Raw genomic sequence first — 23,718 nt, 5'->3', positions numbered from 1 at the left:
TGCAGTTAGGCTTTATACAGATTGGATTTTTAGGTTTCAGCAGTAATGTATTCTAAAAGTATTTAGTTGTTCCTTGGAGGAAAATCATCATTATAAGGAAAAAAGAAAAAGTTCAAAGTCAGATATATTCAACAACATAGTTGGGTTCTAAATTCCTAAAGCCAGGTTGAAATGTAAGACTGTTTCTTCAGTAAGAGACCTAAAGTATAACAGATTTGAAGGTGAATATCTAAAAATGTTTACTGGGGTAGTCTCTCCCTCTCCCTTTACGCTGTTTATTTATTTTCACAAACTAAAAGGTAATTTATCCTTTATACTGTTTTTTAAAGAAATGTATACTTTTTTCCTCTTTAATCTTTTTTCTTATAATTCTTAAGTTCCTTCATAATATAAAAAATATTCTTTGTGCTTTTCCCCTGTATCCTCCCTAGTGTTATCTCTTCGCATTGTTATTTTTTATTAATATAATTTTATTATGTATATTTGATATAAATTTACATCAATCTTAGTGCATCTCTTTTGACCCCAGATGTGTAGGGCTTTTCCATATCCATTTTCCAGTTCTGTATAGACACTAACTGGGTGTATTATAACTCAATTCTGACACAATCTATCTGGAGTATGGGCTTCAGATACTGCAGGTGAGTGTTCAATCCTGTGAGACTGCCTCTACTTCAGATGCTAGTCAGAAGACCAGATGGTCATCTGCTATAGTTTAGGTCTAGATGTCCCCGCAAAGCCTCATGTGGTCAGATGTGGGTGAATCTAGAGTATGTGATGCTAGGATTAAGGGCCTGTGATTACTAAACCACTACACATGAATAAGATAAAAGGAATAGAAAGACTCTGTTAAGGCCTCTTGTTGCCTTTGCTACCTTGTGTGCGCCATGTTATTTCTCCTCTGCGATGCCTGTTTGCGATCCCTGCCTTGGAGCCAGCCAATTATGAACTGAAACCTCTACGAACTGCAAGCCAAATAAATCTTTTCCCCTTTAACTTTGGGTGTTGGGGATTTTGTCTCAGCAATGAGAGAAAAGTAACTGACACATCATCTATGCCTCAGACCAATGAGGTATGAATTATTTATTCCAAAAAGTACCACCAGCCAGGGATTTAGCTCAGTGCTTTTGCTGCCTGCTGTGCAAGCGCAAGGACCCGAGTTTGATCCTTGTTCCCCCCCCCCAAAAAAAAAAATCAGCCAAAAAGTACCACCTTGGGTTTAATCATTTGCTACAACAGCTCATAGAATATTTGTTAGAATGGTGATTTATGAAAAAATGACACAACAATACAAGAACATCCGAATGGAAGAGATGCAGAGGCAAGGTATGGGGGATGGGATGAGGAATTCTGTGCCTTCCCAGGATGCCCCATCTTCCCAGCATGTCCTCATGTGCAACAACACAGAAATGCTTTGAGCTCTATCCTTTTGGGTATTTATATCCCCCTCATCACAGTTTAGGGAATCAGGGCTGCAAGTTCTAACCTTCTGCTCACATGTTTGATTCTCCTGGCCACCAGAGCCCATCCTGAGGACCTTCCAAAATTTTTTGTTCATTAGCATACAAAAAGATACTATAGCTTTAAAATCCAAGGTTTTTAGGAGCTATGTGCCAGGAAACAGATAGAAAAAAATCATATATTTTTTATCTTATTATATCGTGGTATCACAATGATTGAACAAGATTTTATTATTTTATTTTAATAAAGTAATTAATATATTGTGTTACTAGGGCTTTATCCCAGAGTCTTTCCCCTGAACTACATCCCCAGCCTTTTTGATTTTTTTTTTACATTTTTGAGACAGGATTTCACTAAGTTGCTAAAAGTGCACAGGCTGGACTTGAACTTCTGATCAGAGTGTTGGGATTTCAGGTATGTGCCACCAGGCCCAAACACTCACCTATTTTACCTTTTCTCTTGTGTCTTATTTTTTCACACTTCAAGCATACTAACTTCCTTACTTTCAAAATTCAGAGCTATCTTTAAGTCCTTGCAATTCCTTTCCCTTACATAGTCATCATCTTGGAAAGGATTTCCTCAAAACATCTTATTTTGTAGGAGGTCCCACTATCCCTATCACATTGCTTTCATTTCTTTCCTCATATCTCATATGGGAATTTAGCAGTTAGTGTTAAATGTAGAATTTTGAAGTATATATGCTTATAGTATTTATGTGTATTTTGGGGTGCCAGGATCATGATAGGCAAGTGCTCTACCACTGAGCCAGACCTCCAGCTCCATCTTATTTAGATAGTTTAAATATATATTTTATCAGCTCTTTATTAAAATATAAGTTCTGTGAGGGCAGAGGGCTAAAATATTTACACTCTAAAAGAGCTCTAAATATTTTGCTGGCAAGTTCATATAAATTGAATTCATTTAAATAATCTATGGATATAAATAATTTTGGTGCTATTTTAGAATATTGCTCACTCAAGGAAAAGCTAACTTATTAAAGGAAGGAAACTACTGTCGTTGAATATTGATATTTTATATAACAAACTTAGTCTGAATATGTGTCATGAATAAGTGTTAAAAAGAAAAGTCAAGTTTACATTTCCAGCTTTCCCAGGGAAATTTCTCTTTTCTCATCCCTTATCCCATGTACAGAAAACATAATAAAACAAAACAAAAAAAGAAAAAGAAAAAGCGGAAAGGGATCAAGAAATACATGGAGGGGAAAGGGAGGGAAGGGACATGGGATGAAAATAGAGTTAATATGTTTTATGCACATGTACCAACTTGCCACAAGGAATATAAACATACTATACTACATATATGTACTAATAAACTACCCAAAACACTTCAAAAAGCAAAAAAAACCCAGTTCTCTCACAGCCAATATCAGTTGTTCACTGGGAATTGTTCAGATGGCTCCATAGATAATGGGTTTGAGCCAGACTATGAAATTATTCAAAAACATCATAAAATACCACATGGGTATTTTTGACTGTTTTGTTTTGTCTCAAAATTGTATTCAATTTACATGTAATTAGATTATGCAAAGGAAAGTTAATGACCACATTCTGCTGAATATACTGTAAGAAGGCATTATTTGCCATGAAGTAAAAAAGTCTCTGCTACTAAATCTGAATGTCACAGAGAGTTGAAGTGTCACTAGGACTGTTTAAAACTGATTAAAGGAATAGGATACGTTGTCTGGTTTTAAGCGCCATTAAGAAGAAGGAAGGAAAGTGGAGCTCCTGGAGAAGATTCCTGAGATAGACATGTATTTAAAGTGAGACTTACAAACAAGTCGAAGGATAAAGCCACCCTAAATGATTGGATTGTTCAGTCTTGAGACTGGAAAAGTGAGTAGTTAGTAACAGTCTTTAAGGATGGAGGGTTCTTACAAGAGAAAGATGACTAGCTGTTTTCTGTTTCTACTGAGTAGAGAACAAAAACATGGGATTTCACAAATACTTATTGAACATCTCTACAAAACAGGAGAATGGGAAGTAAAAAGGCTTTAGGTTAGAATTAAAGACTATCTTGGAAGTGAAGAATTTAATTTGCTGAGGGGTTGTAATTTTTGGTTTCTGGAGTTCTTTTAAATAATACCGATTTTCTCTTCATCACTGTATCAATAAATAGTAGTGTCAATTAAATTCAACAAACATTAACTGTTTCTTAAGGCCTCTTCCAGTTCAGTGCTTTCAGCCATCTGTCGATGAGCATAGTGATGAGAATATCTTTGAGAAACTAGGCAACGTTTAAACTATTTAAGATAATAGCAATGGTCATCATGTTAATTATAATAATAATTTAGTAAAATCAGTACAAGAGTAAAATTAAAATGTATTAATAATTGCATAAGTTCTTGTATGAACTGTAGGAAGCATGAAGATATTTGGATTATTCAAACACTATGTAGATAGCATCTGAATAGGAATAAAAATAAATAATAAGTTAAAGACATCATGTTAAATTGCAGTGTATGATTTTCATTAAAATATACATTTGAAACAAACTAAGAAGTTTTTGTCTTTATAATTTAACATATGTATTGATAATTTAATTTCATTATACTTAATATAATAATTATTGCATTGAGGATTTAATTATTCTAACAAGGAAAATAGGCTAGTTATTCAGTTTCTCAGGTTGAAATATTTAATATGTTTAACAAAGATATTACTTTATGTATTACTAATGGTTGTTAAAAAATAAAATTGAGATATGCTTACTGTCTTCCCCTGTGAAGCTAATCAGCTTCTAAGAGTTGCAATAACAGACACTGCTTATCAAATTTTCAACTGAAATTCCATTAATGGTAAAAAGGAGCTTCTGCATACTAGAGAAGGTCTGGGCATTTGGTCCATGAGGGAAAATGTCTATGAAGTCTTTCCTTTGTTTAATTTTAATATTCATACAGAATTTGTATTTCATATATACCATAGTTTCTATTCATTTGTTGAATACCTAGTATGGGTAAGGTATTGGGTAAAGCCCTGGAAATAGAGTGGTGTACAATACAGAGGAAAATTTCCTCAATTGTGGAAATTTTATTCCAGTTTGATAAAACTAATGACAAATACATAAGCACAACATAAAATGAGAAATTGGTATAAGATTTGTTCATTTTGAAATTTAAATGGCATTTGAGCTTTTTTATCCTCAGAAACAAACTTTTTTTCCGTTACTCATTTTAGGTAATTGGTGGAATGCTGTTTCAATGATTCTTTCAAGTTTGGGGAAATAAACTGAGTATCTCTGTAACATATTAATTTCAGCAGTGAGGTGATTATTATTCTTTAGCTTTTGCAGCACTATAGATAGCACTCTGACCTTTGAGAATGGATGCCATTAGTTTTCATTTTTGTTGTCTCCTATGTACATCAAGATAATCACTAATAAGAGATGGCCAGAAATGAGTAAAAGAAGCAGTGTAGTCCAAAATTTTCGGGCTTTGTTGCTGGAAATTTTAATAAGTATATTTTTTTGATGACAAGTTAAACCACTTGAGTGAGGTTTATGATGGAATGAAAGTGTCACTAATTTTTTGGTCAATCTCGTCTCAATGATAATCTTATAAAAGGAGTGGTTCTGGAAATGATGATTGATAATGCCATTAATTTCAAACTGATACTGTAATTTTCATCACATGTAAATTATCTAAGCCTTGCAATTTACATAATCAACTCTCTTCATTGAATTTTCAAATTTGATTTTCATTGTGATGGTCATGTACCATAAATGCACTATTTCTCTTATAATTTTTTTCATGCTCCAACTTGTAGGAATATTTAAATAGGCTGAATTTGTAAATCTGTTAGGGTGATCATTAATTTAAGTTGATTTATTTTATTTTAGATTTTCACCTTGTAAAAGTGCATAATTTCCTTTATGGAGAAAAATTCTTGTCCAAGACTGTCCTTCAGTGAAGTTCAGCAGAGAAAATTACCCACATTCATGAGTTTTTCATTAAAATTTTTCTAAAGATGCAATAATTGAAATTTTAAACTTTACAAAAATTGTATTTCAACAGTTTTATAACCCAGATATACCTACCAAGGAGGAAAAAATAGAAGGCAAACTCTTAAGAATTGAGGTATGAGTCAAGAGATGACTCCTGGAATTCAGAAACTGTCATACTCCAGGTATAGGAGAATGCTCTTGTAGTTCTCTTTTTCCTGGTTTTGGCACCATTTGTATACATGAATACATTCATTTTTCAAATGAAAACAAAATTTTAAAAACAGGAATAAGTAGAAAAAACTCATATACCTACAGAAATTTTCAGTGCATGTTTTTTAGCTTGCAATACATGAGAAGTGACCATGTCATAAAAAATAGTGGCATGAAATGATGAACATGGGAAAAATAAGAAATATTGTCGATGTTCATGGTTTCAGGTACAGCATCTGGTTAACCTCCATTCTCAGAAAATTACCCACATGCTATTCAAATACATTAAATTTTATGGTTTAAACACCATAAAGTGGTGGTGAATGCTTGAATGCTTCTTTTTGGCCTGAAGGAGATTCAAATATTCAAATGCTAAAATATTATAATATTGGGTTCAAAAGTTGTGACTATTCATTAGTCAAATGAGAAGAGACCTCATTTTTGATGTGCATTTTAAAATATTTTATAATTTTAAATATTTTCTTTCTGTCAGCTAATTTATGCCTTTTAATGCTATAAATTTTCCTATAAAATCCAATTTAGCTTCATCATATAGTATGTCATTTTGTGTTACTACAATTAATATTCTTTAAAAACAAACATACTCTGAAGAAAATTCATGTGGCAAAAGTTACTGTAAACAATCAACTGACTAGTGGATAAAGAAGATGTGGGTTTTTTATACAATGGAGTACTACTCTGCCATAAAGAAGGATGAGCTTCAGACATTTGTAGCTAAATGGATGGACCTTGAAACCATATTCTTAAGTGAAATAAATCAGACACACATGTTTAAATGCCACATTATTTCTCTGGTGTGAAAAACTGAAGGTGGAAATGACTGAGATGTATAATGGATGTTGGGAAATGGGAAGAAAGTGTTCAAATGGGAAAGGGAATAAAGGAGGAGGGAGGGAGAAAGGAAGGAAGAGACAAGAAAAAAAATGAAAATAGAAGAAAAAATGGAAACAAAGCTTTTCTACATAAGGAGGGGAGGGGGCTTGAGGGAGAGAATGGGATAAAATAAAATAAAATTTATTAATGAAAAGTAACTGCAGCAAATTAAAAGGAAATAATTGTTTGGAAGTTGTTATGTTTATAATATAAATGAACAAAAATTGGCAAAGATTATGAAAAAACAGTATTTAAAAGAGAAAATATAGGTCACAAATAAACACTTTAACAGATGTTCAACCTCATCAGTTCATAGGTGGGAATTGTAAAATGGATTTCAGTTTCAAGTCAATAAACCTGAGAAATTCATATCTAGTTCTAGCCAAGTTTCAAGCAACTAAACATTTTCCTATATTACTATTGGGGTGTGGATTGCTATGAAATTTTAGTGAATTTTCCAGTACTGTATATTAAAATGAAGAAGTCATAATATTTTCATATTGTCACCATCACATGAATACAATCATATACAAGATGTGATTGATGTATACAGTGAATATTTACATTAAGATATTTATTACAGTTTGACACATTACCGTAATCTCCCTCAAAAATATTTCCCCTGTCTTTGAACAGACTTATCCCATCATTCTTGCCACTTTCTGAATTCATTTTGAACTAGTCTTTCCTCAGTGTCTTTGTAAGGTGTGATTAAAAAAAAAATACAGTGAATACTGCACTGAGTGCCCTACAATGGAAAGGCACATAAAAACATTATAGTGTGTTCTTATCTACCTTATTCACTAAATCTGGCACCATGCATCTCTGACTGTTCCGCAAAATCTAAATGACAATGAAAAGTAAACATTTTTAATCCATTCAGAGCACTGAGACAGCCATAACAGCCTAAAGAAACTTATGAAAGAGGACTTCCAGAACTGCATCAGAAAGTGACAATATTGTGATAATCATATTATTTAAGGGCAGTGTGTATTTTGCTGTAATAATTTTTTTTTAATTTGAACATTCACCTCATTGTTTGATCATCATGTATTATAGCATTATTCACAACAAATACTAAAGAAAATTGTATTTCTATCATTAACACAATTATTAAATAAGAGGTAGAATTTTAAATCTTTCTGGAATTTTGAAGATATCTTTATTACACCAGTGATACCTTCATGTATTCATATTATGTGGAAAAAATTGCCAGTTTTTAAAAAAGCAAACCCCTTTGAAAATCAGACACACATACACATAACACACATGACATTCACACAGAAAGCCACAACATAAAACATGTTTGTGCACACCTGTAATCCCAGCACTCTGGGAGACTGAGGCAAAAGGATCACAAGTTCAAACCTAGCCTGAGTAATGTAATGAATTAGTAATTTTAAAGGGTGGGATGTATATCAATGTGAAGGTCCTAGTTCAATCCTTGGTAGCAGAATAAAAAAGAAAAACAAATACCCCTCCTCCCCCAAAAAACTATGTCTGTGAGAACATGGAAGAGTCTAGAGGAAGACTAATTGTGGTTAAATGCCTAGCTCGGAGGAATTAAATATTCAACTCTATAGAGGAAATTATTAATTGTTATAAAACTTTGTATTTTTTCCTCTTTATAAAGGCATATATTCCTTTTATAAATAAAAATCTAATGAATAAAGTATGATTGTAAAATGAATTTGAAAATATCTCTACATTATATTTGGAATTTTCAGTATGCTTTATGTTGAAGAGTCTAAGTGAATACTGTGAAGAGGCTTAATCACCTGTCAATTAGTAAAATAATTTTAACAAAATTATTGTAAAGAGATGTTGATAGATTTAGGAGAAAGTTTTGTTTGTTGATTTGACCAATGAGGAAGAAAAACTGGCTTCTAAGAGTGCAAACTTATTTTTATTTTATTTTATTTTTTTTGGTACTGGGGATCGAACTCAGGACCTTGCGCTTGCAAGGCAGGCAGTGGAACCACTGAGCTGAATCCCCGACCCCAAACTTACTTTTCAGACACTTAATTCATGAGGATCTCCTGACATCGATGACCAGCTCTTAACGTTCCTGCTTCTCTGTTGATCTTGTACATTTGATGTGACTGAAGTGTTTATAATGTTAACTTTAGTAATAATACTTGTGGTCATGATTTTCTAATTGTTTCATGCACATACATTTTTCTACTCTTGAGATTTCATTGGAGGAATACAACATTAGGTTACATAGAAAATGTGCCTCTGTTGATTATTGTTGACAGAAACATGTAAAAAATTTTCTTCCAGAATATCTTTTGTGAAGCTAATGTATCAGGAAAATGTGCTGGTTTTCATTTGTCTCAGAGTACTAAACTCTGAGCTACATACCCTTACTATTGTACTCAGAGTGTTTGATAAACTACATCAAGGTTTTCAGAGAATTAGAATTTTTGTCTTTGCTAATTTTGAAATATTTAATATCATGAGAAACTCATCAAACAATATATTACCTAGTGAAGCTAATGGAACATAAAGATGACTAAAAATTGTTTTTAGCATAATTATAAAGCTCAAATCAAAATTCTAATTTTCATCTAGTCTTTTTGACTAGAGAAAATGAAAGCAAATTTTTAATTTGGCATTGGACAAGAGGAGAATTTATTTTGGAGTATTTTTATTTCATTCTTTTCATTTAAAGATTGATTTTTATAAACTTTACAAGAAAGAGAAAATTTATGTTAAAAGATGCTAAATCATTGGGTATATATTTCAGACACCTGTGCTTCATGTGTCTCTGTTATTGAAGTTAAAATAAAGTATGTTGTAGAATTCTATTCATATCCCTATTTCTATTTGCCTACCATCTGCTATGTTAGATTTTTGCCTAATTAATATTTTCAAAATTATTATCACAATTAAGTGTTTTGGTCTTTAGGATGAAAGTTCATGAAAACTGAGTTTATCCCTTCCATATTGATCTACTTATTGCTGATGCTTTAAATTTTCGAACTGATAATTACTTTTTATTCTAGGAAATATGAATTATTCAATCAGTTCCAAACTTTTGAAATAACTGTCTGGTGTTTTAGAAACCAGAAACAAAAATTATAATAGGAGTTTAGACTATAATACATTGCTGCAAGAATAATTATTAAGGGAAAACACAGCTGACATTTTCTGATTTATGCACACAATCAGAGATGGAGTCCAAGGACTGTGACATAATTATCTTCATGCTAACAATTTTTGTAAATCTCTTGACAGAATTTTAGCTAATTTTAAAATGCCTTCTGAAGATTAGCACTTAAAATTGTTGGGGAAAATAGCACAATTTATTAGCAAGGGTATAATTGTAAACCTTCTAAATACTCATTGTGAATATCATTTAGACAGTAACTCCTGCTTTAGCAGCTGGTATATAAGACACCAGTTTCTGGAGTCTTGAAACAACAGAGAGTGGAATCTAATTAAAGAGGATTACATGCCAAAGAAAAATTATTAAAAAAGACTAATAGACAATTGTTATGAATTTAGAAGTCTCTGTCAAATTCTCTTTTTGATACAAACTCATGTAAGTAACTGTCAAGTAAAAGCCTTTATTCTTCTAAACCAAAAAGATATTAGAAGACCTTCTCTTTTGTGACTTAAAAATGATTGCTGTTCTGAATTTTAACTTATCACAAAAACTTAAATGGGACTATTAATCTTGTCTCATATTATTTAAAATGCACATGTGCTTTTGAAGATAAGTGATTAGATACACTATTTTAGTTTTGCAGTTTGATGTCTAGGGCATTCTGTAATTTTGTAAGAAAATAATTTTTTCCTTTACAAATGATAGTCAGTTTATTAATTAAGATACTGTTTATTGAGGCTGATGTTTAGCTGATTTGCATAGTTTTATTTGTAATGTACATTTAAAATTCATGATGCATTAATAATTTGTAATTTTCAGAACCAAATCACCTAAATTCCTCTTTTTTGTTTGGATTGACTCATTTTGTTGTGATTGCAAGGGTTTTATTCCAAATATAAGACTGGAGATTGTTTAAAATGCTACATATCCATGTTTTAATTATTTTTTAAAAATGGAATTTTAAAAGAAATTTTTTTCTGTTAAAGAAAAGATTACGTTTATGTCTGTGAGTTCATGTGCTGTCTAACTTTGTACATGATGCCCTCTGTTACTGAATATCATGCTGTTGTTACTGCATGTCATGTATTGCATTATATAACCTTTGTGTGTACACAAGTACACTTTTTTAGGACTTGATCAAATTAAACTTACATTAAAAATTAATTGGTAAATACTAACGATAATGTGTTTCTATGTCATTAATAAATGTATAAACAAACACAGATTCATAAATGAGATGTTTGTTTAACATAAATAATAGTTCTAGAAATATATCCCTTATAGGAAAATTTAACCACTCAGAATTGCCTTTGCAATATAGAAAGGTACCACTGATGCCAGAGTAGTAACGAAGAGATTACTGGACCTCCCCTGACCTCCCTTTCCTGATCTCAAAGTTTTCCTTATCTGCTTGAACATCACTTATTTTAGTAGGAATTGCCTACTGCTTCAGAGAAAAACACCCCCAAGGACAAGTGTGTATATTCAGTTTGAAGCCTGAAAATGACAACAGATTTCTTACTGTGGTAAAGATCTTAGAGAGCAAATGTATATCTATGGTTCCTGTTATAATAATTACTTTGTGAGTATAAGCTTTCACATGGCAAAGGTGAATGACTCTTGATCATGTACTTTGTGGTCATTTTAATGTTGATTGCTAAGACCTGGCATCAGTCATTCCTTCTGTATGATAACACATCAGCCAGTATATAAAGTACTTATATAAATTCATTATAATTAAGAAAATTAATGTAAAATACTTTTGGTACTTTTCGGTAGTTCATAAATATGTCCTACATGAAGACTTGTCCTATTCTGATCTTGGATTTAGGTTTGTTCTGTTGGTATCATCTAGTGTATGAGGTGTGATTGAAAAATAGACAGTGTTTAAAAAATTATTATGGTAAAAGATACATTGATACTCTCCCCAAAATACTCTTCCTTCTTTTAAACATTCTTATCTCATTGTTTTTGCCACTTTCTGAAGCAGTTTGGAAGTCCTCTTTCCTGAGTGTCATTATTTTTGCTGTCTTGGATGCTTCAATATTCTGAATGGATTCAAAACATTTACCTTTCACAGTCATTTTGACTTTGTGTAAGAGTCAGAAACTTCATGGTTCCAGATCTGGAGAATAATGTGGATGAAGGCAACTGTAATATTTTTATGAACATGATTTCTCATTGGATCTTACTTGATAGCATTCCATGTACTTTTGATCACACCTAAAAAAGACACAAAAGAAGACTTATAGGACTTCTTCAGAAAGTGGCAAGAATGATGGGTGGGTTTGAAGTGAGGGGGAGTATTTTGAAAGGGATTAATGGCATTGTGTCTTTTACTGTAATCATTTTCTGTTTAAATTTAAACATTCATCATGTACTTTGATTACATCTGCTAGTTGGGCTCAAAACATCCACCAGAAGGTTTTGGAGGCTAATGAAGTCCCTTCATTCATTTGGAGTTCAAAGCAAGGATCTGGTGTCAGGGAACTAACAACATAGTCCCACCCATATCAGCTAAAGATATATTTAAATATTAAGTGTGTGCACACAATAAGTTAGGAGAAGATAGGATGGCTACAACTTCTATTCCTTCTCTGTCTGTCCATTCCCACTACAGTTTGGAGCATGGCAAGGTGAACTGGGCCTTTCAGTATTTGCCACTCATCCATCATCTCTCTCCTCTCCCTCTCTCTCTCCTTTAATACCTATTCTATGGCTAAAATAGAACAAGAGTAAGAGTGCTGGAAATGCATTGAGAATACACCCAAAGCCTTGAGAAAACAATGCATAAGTAGATTATGAATTACAATATTACACCCTTTTCTCCACTTTTGTTCTTAGCAGGCAGTATAAACACCACCAGCTTTTGGTACTGTTTTTTCAGGTTGGTTGATTTATCCTGTTAGCAATCTGTTAGCATTGTTTTGGAGTCTTTGCCTTCATATTACATATGACTTGTAAATATTTTTACATTTATTTCTATGCACCAGAAAGAGCATCTGATTGTGATTTATGAGTATATATAGAAAAATTACCTTAAAGAGTTTGGGATATTCAACCAATAGAACCAGACTTATTTACTTTTTACCAAAATGTCTATCTGGAGGGTTTATCTTGAGAATCACAGGAGCAGATGAGTGCTAGAACTCAAGGGTAGTACCTTTCTGAGCCAAACAGTATCACAGCTAATACTCTCTGGGTAACTAATGTAAGGCTGCTTTAGAAATTCCTATTCGAAGCAAATGTTTACAAAATCTTCTGATTTCCTTTGATTAGAATCTGTGCTGACCTGGAAACCTGTTATTTTCATTTGCTAGTCTATTCAGTTTTCTAAATGGTAAATTTCACTGATAATGTCATCAGGATAGTGTGGTACATATAATAGTTTGTCCTATTGAATAAATGCAATTTATACTGTAGTTTTATACTTGTTTTTATTAACTTGGTTAATATGAGACAGTACAAAAGGCAGGCTAATTTTAATTCAACTGACAAAATTAAATGTGTTAGATTTCAAGACTGAAGAAGAAAATTTGGAACATGATGTAGCCATCAAGATAGGGCTACACTGGAAGATGTTTTGGGGGAAAGACTGCTTGCTCTGTTCATTGACTTGGTTTGCATTTTTAAGTAAAATTTTCTGTCTGATTATGTTTGAGATAACCAGATGTAGGTGAAAGTGCCTAAAGGATGCATTCCATAAATCTTTGATTATTAACTATTATATAGACATATATTAGAAAATCAAGGAAACAATGTTTTGGTTTCTTAAAACTTACAGTTAGGATTTTAAAAATACTCTAGGATGTAATACATTGTCACATATAACAAATGTTGTAAAAGTAATGTCAAGAGAGAGGGTAGAGAGTAACAGTGGGTTTTAGACATAATGGTCAAGTGAGATGTCTCCAAAGAAGTGACCTTGAAACAGAGATCTGAAAATTTGAGGGAAGAATATTTCAAGCAAAGGAAACCCCATATGCAAAGGCCCTAAGGAGCAAGGCTACTTTTGTGTTCAAAGAGCAGCAAGGAGGCATTTTGACTGGGGCAAGTTAAGAGCAAGAAACCTGACAAGAAATGAGATGATCATATCTGACAGATCTTGAAGGTGAACAAACTTGCCTGAAATGAATTTTCTTTTTGAAAACCTTTCCAATTATCAAGATTAAGTGAATGAGTATATAATAGTGGTTTCCAAAAAAAAAAAAAAGTTTGTATAGTGATTTGTGGTAGGCCATCATACCTGGCCATAGAACTCTTCAATATATGTTAAAATAATGACACTATATTTCATTTGATTATTGTGCAAACCATGTGAGACTCAATCAAAAGATAGCCCTGCATTATTTGAACAAGTATGTTATAATTTTGAATAAGACATTAACACTAAAAAAAAATACTTAATTTTTAATTTTATTGCCTTCCCATGGATACAGGAATGAATGATGAGCTGACAGGATTCTGTAGCAGAACTGTTGTTATTTTTGTTTACCTAAAGAAACTACTAAAATGCTACTTGCTTCTTAGAATATATGGGAAATAAAATCTTTAAATATTTCCAATATAACACATGCCTTTTTATTTTGACTATGAACCTATAAAAGAGTTGTATTGTAATCTTTAAAAATGTATAATATTTAAACAGTACTTTCTTGTTTGGGATATTTTTTACATGCATGATCACATTTCCTCAACAATGACACTCTAAAGTGGACATTACTTTTGTCACCTTTATTGATATTCTCATTTTATGATATAGTCCACAAATTGAGGTGTTAACTATTTTCCCAAGTATGTATAAGGAGTTTAGTTGCAAGGTTGGATCTCAAACTCATTTCCTATCTCTGCAGGTTTGACACCCCTTACTATATTATACTGCATTTCACTGTGACTCATATAAGAATATCCTTGACAGAAGGCTTGTAAGCTGATTGTAAGCTGGCCACTGTTTGTGAAATTACATTAGCTAAATATGATTACCTCTCTATGTTCCCTGAAAGGCTTAGACTAGTTAAGACACACCGAAGGGAAAAGCAGTTATCTATTGAAATATGAATCTCTTGATTAGAACTAGAAATCATATCTCAACATTAGGATGTTCATCTGGAATTTAAAAATAACCCAGAAAATAGTAATTATGTATTACTTGGGATATGCTAAAGAATTTCAGTGAGACTAGTTTTGAGGCTTATTTGTTGATTGCAAAAATTAAAATAATGTGTTTCCCTGGAAGAGTGAGCATACCTAATTGACTCATTCGTAGAGAAACTCAGACCTCAGGAAATTCTAACTACATGAGAAATGTATGCACTTGAATTATCATTTCCTGATTTACAGTACAGTATAAGGGAAACCACTACATTAACCCATGTTAAGTGCCTTAGAGTTGTAAAAGTCCATTCAGAGTTTTAAAATAGTTTTCATATTTTAAAATATGAAGATTATTATTTCCCACATAAGACTACTAGACACCTTTGGTAATAATTTCCCAGAGGTCCTTCAAAATATAATGTGCTGCAGACTACTAGCCATCTGAGATTTGTAATTATCATTAATATATCACAATGATTCTCCTTTTCCCCATGGAATGTGAGAAATTCTAGTTTTACACCAATGGCCTTATTGAACTAAAGTTGTTTTTATTTTCTTTCTTAATACAGAATTATTTTTAAAACCATGGCATCCTCAGTGACTGGTAGAGTATCTGGCACCTGTTACCTTCTAAATAAATATTCAATGGATGATTAAGTGAATAGCTGGCTTTCATTTACAGTTTAGGAGCAGGTTTTTTTTTTTAACATCATATATCAATTTATATTTATATTTACAATTTATATTTATATGTGGTGGTCCTAGCCACTCAACCCAGTGCCTTTGCACTAAGCTACATCCCTAGCCCTTTAACATTTTTCTTGGGGGGGTCGGGAAGGAGTCTTTCTAAGTCTGTAAATTGTCCAGGCTGGGCTCAAACTTCCAATCCTTCCTCAGCCTCTCAGAGAACTGGGATTACAAGTGTGGCATCATGTATCAGGAATCTGAGTTAGGTAACTTGCCTAAGGGTGTAGTAGTGGGACATGGTGTTAAGGTTTAAGGCTAATCCAGATTGTTTTATGTTAGCTCCTTTTTTCTCTTAATCTGTAAAATTTTAAATCATTTCAAAGACATATTGAGAAGTAATTAAGTCAGACATTCTGCACCAGCAGAATTAATTCCTTTCTTTTTTTCTATATTCACAATAGATCATGAGCAAGTTGAGGTCTTGTGTTATTTATCCTTGCATCCCTGTGGCTTACTATGTTGCCTGACACAATAGATATTCATGATTTTTTCCCTCAAATTAAAGTCTAATTGACTTGAGCTTTGTTACTTAGAAATTCTGAAGCTTAAGGTTATATAGCTATGCCATTAAGTCCCTATGACCTTACACTTACTAAAATTATTTTTCTAATTTATGAAGTTGGTTAGTATGTACATTTTATACCTGATGCATTTAGTTTAACTTATTGTGAAGATTTCATAAAAGAAATGCAGTCCCATTGAAATAAAGTCCTATGAAAGTATCAGTGAGTTATTTTATTTAATAATATAATTTGCTAGTTTTTCTTTTTTGTTTCTTTCTAGATCCAACTAGCATTGAATCAGTAAATATTTGATTGAATTTTGTTTGATAATATTTTAGCAAGGATAACTCAGTGATCTCACTTAAATTTCTCAGCATTGAGATTTCTTTGTATTTTATTTTCTCTCATGTGTCTGTTAGTATTCTGCTCATTTGCTTAACTATAGTTTTATATAATGTTAACACAGATGAGATATAAAAATCTATTACAGTTGAAATTCTAGACCTTCCCTCAACCCATGGGGATTGATTTGGCAGGAGGCCACAAAAACCAGTTCTTTTTGATGTTTAGTTTCCAGTTTCTACTTTAATTGCTGCCAAAATCTGAACACTTGGGAATTTAATTGCTCATTATATTTGTCATGGTGTTGTCACAGACCCAAATAAAGACTATAGCATGCAAAATATTTATGGGTATTAATTTGACTTGAACATGTGTATATTGGATTCCTTATTTTTCTACATTATGGTAAGAGGGGATAATGCAAAAACTTTTGCCTCACTTGACTCTACTGGTAAACTACTATTCATCCAGTCCAGGATCTAAAGGTAACAACACCTAGGTGAGGTCCTCCTCTGAACTTTTAAATAGTCACTGTATGTAGTTTACTCTTTAGAAGCATACTCCTTCGGGGTTTGAGACCGACTCTCAGGCTAGACTAATTGAGTGTAAATACCTACTTTATCCCTTGCTAGCTCTACATGTCAGGGCAAGTTATCTAGATCTCCCTGTCACTGTTTCCTCATTTGTAAAATAGGGATAGATGTTGTGGTTGTATAGATTAGATTAGTAAAGCTGCAAGGAAAGTGCCCAACAGAGAGTAAGACCTCAATGTTAACTAGTTAACTGTATTCATCCTCAATAACCTGAAAATCAAAACAAAATCTGTCAGTTTTACTGTGGTTACTAATATGATTTTCCAGTTTCTTTCTAATTGAATAGAATAACCGTTGGATTTTGAGGCAAATAGAATTTCTTTTAGGCACTAAACTCAGTAACTTTCATGACCTTCCATTTTTCCTCTGTGTTCCACCTGCTTGCTTCATTGTGTCTAATCTAGTAGGGCTATTTCTAGTTCCAGTGTAGTATTACTAATCACTGATTTTTCTTGTTTTTGTGCCTGCTAATCTGAGAACTTTATTCAATGATTCTTTTTCTCTTCTTTTCCCTTTTATTTCTTCTTTGCCTTTCCCTTTTTTCTTCATTTCACAAAAAGATGAACCACCTTGCTTCTGCTATGAAGGTTGTCACTTTCTCATGTGGTTAAATTTGTCAAAGGAAATAAGGAGGCATTTGCAAGATGGAAAGTGTGTCACCACCATGGACAAGGTAAGTTTTCTTAATGGTTAGGGACTTTTTATCCTGGAAAATAAGTCTCCTATGTCTATCTTACTTATGCCTGTGTTTTTAATTCTGGGACAGTCCTAAACTCATGTAAAGAATGACATATTGAGATACCGGTCAATAGGAGTTAGTTTGTCATTTTTTTCCTCAGGTCCAAACCTATGGGAACTGAGTTGAGAACAGACTTGGACACAAGGCTATTGGCTTGATTTTACTTGCAGTTGTTCCTAAAGTTAGGGAAATAGTATTGATGATGAACATGACAATGAGCCTGTTTGCCTCCTTTGTAGGGTGCTTAAATTTATAGAGACGATAAAAGATAAAGATGTTAGATGCTTCAGTTATTTATTCCTTATGGCAAGAGCCTAATACTGCCAGGTTTAGAATTTCAGTTGTATTTGTATTTTGATACTTTGCTACATCGTTCATGAAACAAAAATAATCTTGGATTTGGTTTTCATTTCAGGACATGGAAATATATTTGGTCAAGATAACATAGTTGAAATGCTTATTGATTTACTTATTTTTTTATTTTTGTTGGGCACAATAAGTTTTAAGCAGAATCAGAGTGTAAAACATGGAGCATTCCTTCTTTTTCTGTTAACCTAATACTGTACTAATTTTGAGTTTTTCTTTTCATCTTATGGAAGAATATATAATTTTAGCCAGTTCCTGATGTCACTACTAAAACTGAGGCTTCTCATTAAAACGAAAAAATTCCTTCAGAGGCTTGGGAACATTCTCTCAGCCACCTGAAAACTGACTTTCTGGATTCCAGAGACATCAGTGGGGGCTACTTCCGGCTCTCTGTTTCTCTTTTGTGCATCCAAAAGACTGTTTTAATCTCCTGTCTCCATTGCTGGGAAAACTAGATATTTAAGTAGTCCAAAGATGGATCTTAAAAGAACTAAAATTCAATAATTTATTTTCTTATTGAATTCTTTCATAATCTTGTTCTTCTACAGTGGTGGGCAGCAGGATGAAGTTTAAAATTTTTGTGAGGTTGGCAAGAGAAAGAAAATGATGAGTGTTTTTGGAGCAAATGTCAAAATGAGAAGTGGAACAGGGGAAGGAGGAGGGGGAAAGGAAAGAAATTTTCTTCATAGCTTTAGTCCCCACATTGCAATACAAAAGAGGGCAAATACATATTTCTGTAGTAACTTAGGGATTCCTCAAACTATCAATACAATTTTAAATTTGTAAATCTGAAAAAGTAAAATTCTTTAAGAATTCTGTTTTAAATGGTTTTAACCTAAAATAAATATTGTTCGTACTAACATTCATTTTTAAAAGGACTTACGTATTATATGATACAGAGTTTGTTATTAATATTGTTTATTGTGTCTTATTATACAGTTTTCCCCAAGGGACTTTAAGCACTGTTACTGGGATGACAAGAAGCTGTCTGCACTGTATTTGCTTTTGATATCCAGCTAGTATGTCACACTGTTGTAGTAGCCTGCCTTAAATCTTTGCAGTCTTGATTTTGTTTGTCAGGGGCATTATGGCTCAGCCTAGGAAGTAAGGTTAAATGGCTAAACTGAGATCTTAATTATAATTATGCAATTATCAAGCTCTTCCATTGATATTAATGATTAAACTACACTTTTCCTATAGTATTGGTAGTCTTGAAAACAATACCCTAGCAGAAAACAATTGTTATTAAATAGATTCACATATAGAGTTCTTTAATTTTGTTAATCCCTATTGGTGAATGCAGGTCTCTAAAGCTTTTTAAAAATACAACCAAATAACAAAAATATTTCGTCATAAGCACAGATGTATTCTTTTTAAATGACAAAGAAATATATGTGCAGAAATATCTCTTATATTATACATATACAAAACTGGAGATTTATTGAAAAAATACTCATGACAATTAAACAGAAATATTCATTTCCACATGTTATTTACAAACCATCTCAGAGGAAGCATTAATTTAATGGTAGGTGGTGTTTTTCGTATCAACAAGCAGTAATTAAAAGTTTGAAAAAAAAAGTAGGTTATAAAACTTTCTTCTACTTTAAGATTTAAATGTAACACTTTTAGCAGTGATCCACCTAAATTGATGGGATTTGTTACAGCAATCTATGTGAAAAGAAAAATAGAAGTGTAACTTATGACTTCAGAGAAAACACATTGTTTTTTACTAATCGTTAGATTTGGAATTAAAATATTCAGATTTATATCCAGAAACTGAATAATTCTTGACTCTATCATTGATAGAGTCATATATGTTGAATGCATTTACATGATAAATTAGAATGTGTAATCACAATGCTTTTTTTCCTTCATAAGATTTTTCAATCTTTTTATTCATTTTCTCTTTTCTACCCTGCTGTCTGTAGCAACACTAACATAGGACCATACACAGGAAGAAACTGACTAAATAAATAGTAGCACTTAGATGGGTGGAATATTATACAACTTTAAAAATTTTATTGGAAAATGTTTTTAGTAAGATACCAACCATGTAATAAGAAGTTTCAATATTTGAAGACTAAAAATAATGTGTTCCCCATATAGTAAGCCTTGTAGTTGCCTTTTGGTTTTTTTAGGTAATCAAATGGCCAGTGTGGCATTTTTTTCAGTAGCAGTTGCAAACATTAGCTATTTTTAGTGGTTAGCTGTAGCAAATTAATTGATTCTGTTACACAGTTTGATTTATATTACTTTGTGTCCATAGTTACATTTCTCTTTGGTTGTATGAAAATGAACCATCTAGCGATTGGAAACATTTTGTGAATAATTAAAATAAAATTTCATGAACTTCTTGTGAAACAATCAAAGGAAACAAACATTAATCAGTAAAATATACATTTAATGTGATAAATTAAGTCCTGTTTGTATAAATTTTTTTTATTGCTAGAGTTTATATTGTTGTAATATATTTCACAAAAGTAGAAACTTCAATACAGAAAATACAAACATTTCTAATAACAAAAATTGTTTATTTTAATAATCTTAAAATCAAAAAGTATAAACCCATTACTGAAAATTTGCACAAAGCTAAAAAGTAGAAGTAAAAAGAAATATGATTCAATATTCAGAGATAAGTGAGTTACTAATCACTTCTAGTTTCTGTTGGCTTTGCTTGTTTCCCATAGTTGTAATGTCATATAGCATTTTCAGTTTTATAGCATCCCTCTAAAAAAAAACCTATATGGTTCCATGTGTGCCTGTTAAAAGTCCACATAGATAGCATTTATAATGACTATACAAACTTTAGATTTAAATTCACCTGTTTGACTATTTCTTCAATGTTTAAAATTATTATTTTCCCCAAAATTTACTGTCCTGAAAATGCTGCAATAAATATCTGTAGGCATATAACTTTAAAAAAATGATTACTTCAAGCTGGTTGTGATAGCATGTGCCTACAATGCTAGCCCTCAAAGAGCTGAGGGTACTCGCTCTGGCAGCACATATACTAAAATTGGAACGAAAGGCTGAGGCAGGAGGATCACAAATTCAATTCCAGCCTGGGAAACTTGGCAATTTAGTGGGATTATACAATAATGTATATAATATATAATTTGGCAGTTTATAGTGCTTTCACAGAGTTGTGCACTGACTGCCACTAGTTTTAGAACATTTGTTTCTTACCTCAAAGAAATTCCATTACCATTACAAGTAGCTACCTATTCCCCACTCTCTCCAACCTCTGACATCACTAATATACTTCCTATTGATTTACCTGTGTGGGACATTTCATATTAATGGAATTATAAATGTGGCCATTGATACCTGGATTTTTCACTTAGCATAATGTTTCAAGGCTCATCTGTTTTGCAAAATGTATTTCAACTTTGACTTTTATAGGTACAAATAATACTGTGGTATCAACCCACATTATTCATTTGTCATTTAATTAACTTTCCTTTACTTTCCCATTTTGTGTCTTATGAATAATGCTACTATAAACATTTGTGTACAAATTTTATGTAGACATATGTTTTCATTTCTTTATACTCAGTATAATAAGAGTGCCATTGCTGGTCATATGATAAATTTTTTACTTATACTGTGATTATACTCACTTAGTTGAGATCATGATTATATTTAATATTTCAAGATAGTTTTCTCAAGTTGGGTGCACCGTTTTTACATTTTTATAAAAATATATTAGGATTCAAATTAGTACGAATTGTTACCAATATTTGCTATTGTTCTTTTTTCATTAGACGTATCTCATTGGATGGAAATTATGTCTCATTCTGGTTTTCATTTTCTTTACTCTGATAACTAATGATGCTGAATGTTTAGCCATTTTCGTATCTTCCTTGGAAAATTGTTCAAAACCTTTGCCAATTTAAAATATTAGATTGCCTTCTTATTGAGCTATGAAAGTTCTTTATATATTCCAGATTAAAAGTCCCTTATTAGATATATGATTTTCTAATATTGTCTTCTATTCTAGTTTCCTATTCTATTCTCCTATTTGTCTTTTCACTCTCTTAGAGACATCTTAGAAACTCAAAAGTTTGTAAATTTTGATGATGATAATTTACCATTTTTTGGTTACTTAAACATTATGACATCTGTGTTTAATCCACAGTCACAATTTAGCCCATATTTTCTTTTAAATGATTTAAAATTTCATCTATTACACAGACCCATGATCTACTTTGTACTGATTTTATATATTGTGAGGCACGGGTCTGGCTATATTTATTTGCATATGGTTGTCTAGTTGTTGCAGCACCATTTGTTGAAAAGACTTTTTTTTTTTCCAACTGAGTTGTCTTCATTCCCTTACCAAAATTAAATTGCCCATAAGTTTAATGGTGTGTTTTCAGAGTCTGAGTTCTATTCCACTAGTCTGTATTTACATGCTTATGCCAGTAGGATACTATGTTGCTTGCTACAGTTTTGTAGTAAATTTTGAAACTGGGAAGTCCATATCCTTCAATTTCATGATTCTGTTTTTCAGGAATGTTTTGGCTATTCTACATCTCCAGTGTTTTCATATGAAATTTGAGATCAACTTGTCAAAAATCTGAAAAAAAAATTGATAGGAATCACATGTAAACTTTAGGCCAATTTAGAAAGTAGCATTTCTTAAAAAGGTTGTATTTTACTCCGTGAGCATGGTATATCTTTTCATTTATTTAAGTTTTCTTTATTTTTTTGTGATGTTTTGTAGCTTTTAGTATATAAGATTTATGTTTACTTTTTTGAATTTATTCATAAATATGCTGTTATTTTTGATGTTATTGAAAATAAAATTGTCTTAAATTTATTTTGAATTATACTTTGGAGCTTTGCCTATTTTTGAACTTCATATAAGTGGAATAATTTTGAGTAAGTTCTTTTTTGAGTGTCATTTCTTTTGCTCAGTATTATGTGAGGTGTGTTCATGTTATGTAGCAATACTTCTTCATTCTCATTGCTCTATAGTATTCCACTGTATGAATATATTATAATTTATATACACCATTGTAATTTGTAACTATTTATTTTCCAGTTTGGGGGTATTTTGAATAGTGTTACTATTAACATTTATGTCTATAACTTTTGGTGAGCATATTATATATTTGTTTTGAGTGCATTCCTAGCTGTGGGACTGTTAGGTCATGAAGTATATCTGAATGTTCGACTATTGACTTTACTATCAAATAGCATTATAAAATAGTTATGATAATTTAACTATCTATCAGCAGTATTTCATTTCTCTGCTACAGCAACTACGGCAACATTGTATGATCTTCTTTATCTTAAGACATTTCTAAAATCTGTAATGGGATATTATTGTTCCTTTAATTTGCATTTTACTACTGATTAATGATGAAAAATATCTTTTTAAACATTGGTTATTTGGATATTTTCTTTTAAATAGTGTTTGTATAAGTTGTCCATATATTCATTGAGTTATTTGTCTGTTTTATATTTATTAGCAGGAGAAATTTATTATGAATATCAGCAATTAAAATAGTGTGATACTGGGACATATATGGAAAATGGACCATTTGAACAAAATAGACTTCATAAATAGACTACACATATACTGCAATTTAATTTTTGGAAAATTGTAACTCTAAATTATACATGATCTTTCCAATAAAGAGGAATTTAATTTAATTGAATATTTATTTGATGTGATTTTTCTATCTT

At 31.8% G+C, this 23,718-nt stretch overlaps 1 protein-coding gene across 7 annotated transcripts in view; it reads left to right on the top strand.

Annotated features, from left to right (window-relative positions):
• The window catches only part of Dpyd (dihydropyrimidine dehydrogenase), a 901,729-nt gene that overhangs the window by 87,991 nt on the left and 790,020 nt on the right, over nt 1-23,718 (top strand). Inside the window, exon 3 of one of the 7 annotated variants that reach the window (XM_087212679.1) lies at nt 17,477-17,589. The exons of the other annotated variants lie outside the window; for them this stretch is intronic. Coding sequence (XP_087068805.1) covers nt 17,518-17,589 — 72 coding nt within the window. The 5' untranslated portion in view covers nt 17,477-17,517. The remainder of the gene's footprint in view (nt 1-17,476; nt 17,590-23,718) is intronic. 7 annotated transcript variants of the gene reach the window in all.

This window comes from Heterocephalus glaber, unplaced genomic scaffold (assembly GCF_053883595.1).
Source record: "Heterocephalus glaber isolate CG9 unplaced genomic scaffold, H.glaber_assembly_v1.0 deba00001442, whole genome shotgun sequence".
NCBI lineage: Eukaryota > Metazoa > Chordata > Mammalia > Rodentia > Bathyergidae > Heterocephalus > Heterocephalus glaber.
This window is presented reverse-complemented; position numbering and strand designations above follow the sequence as displayed.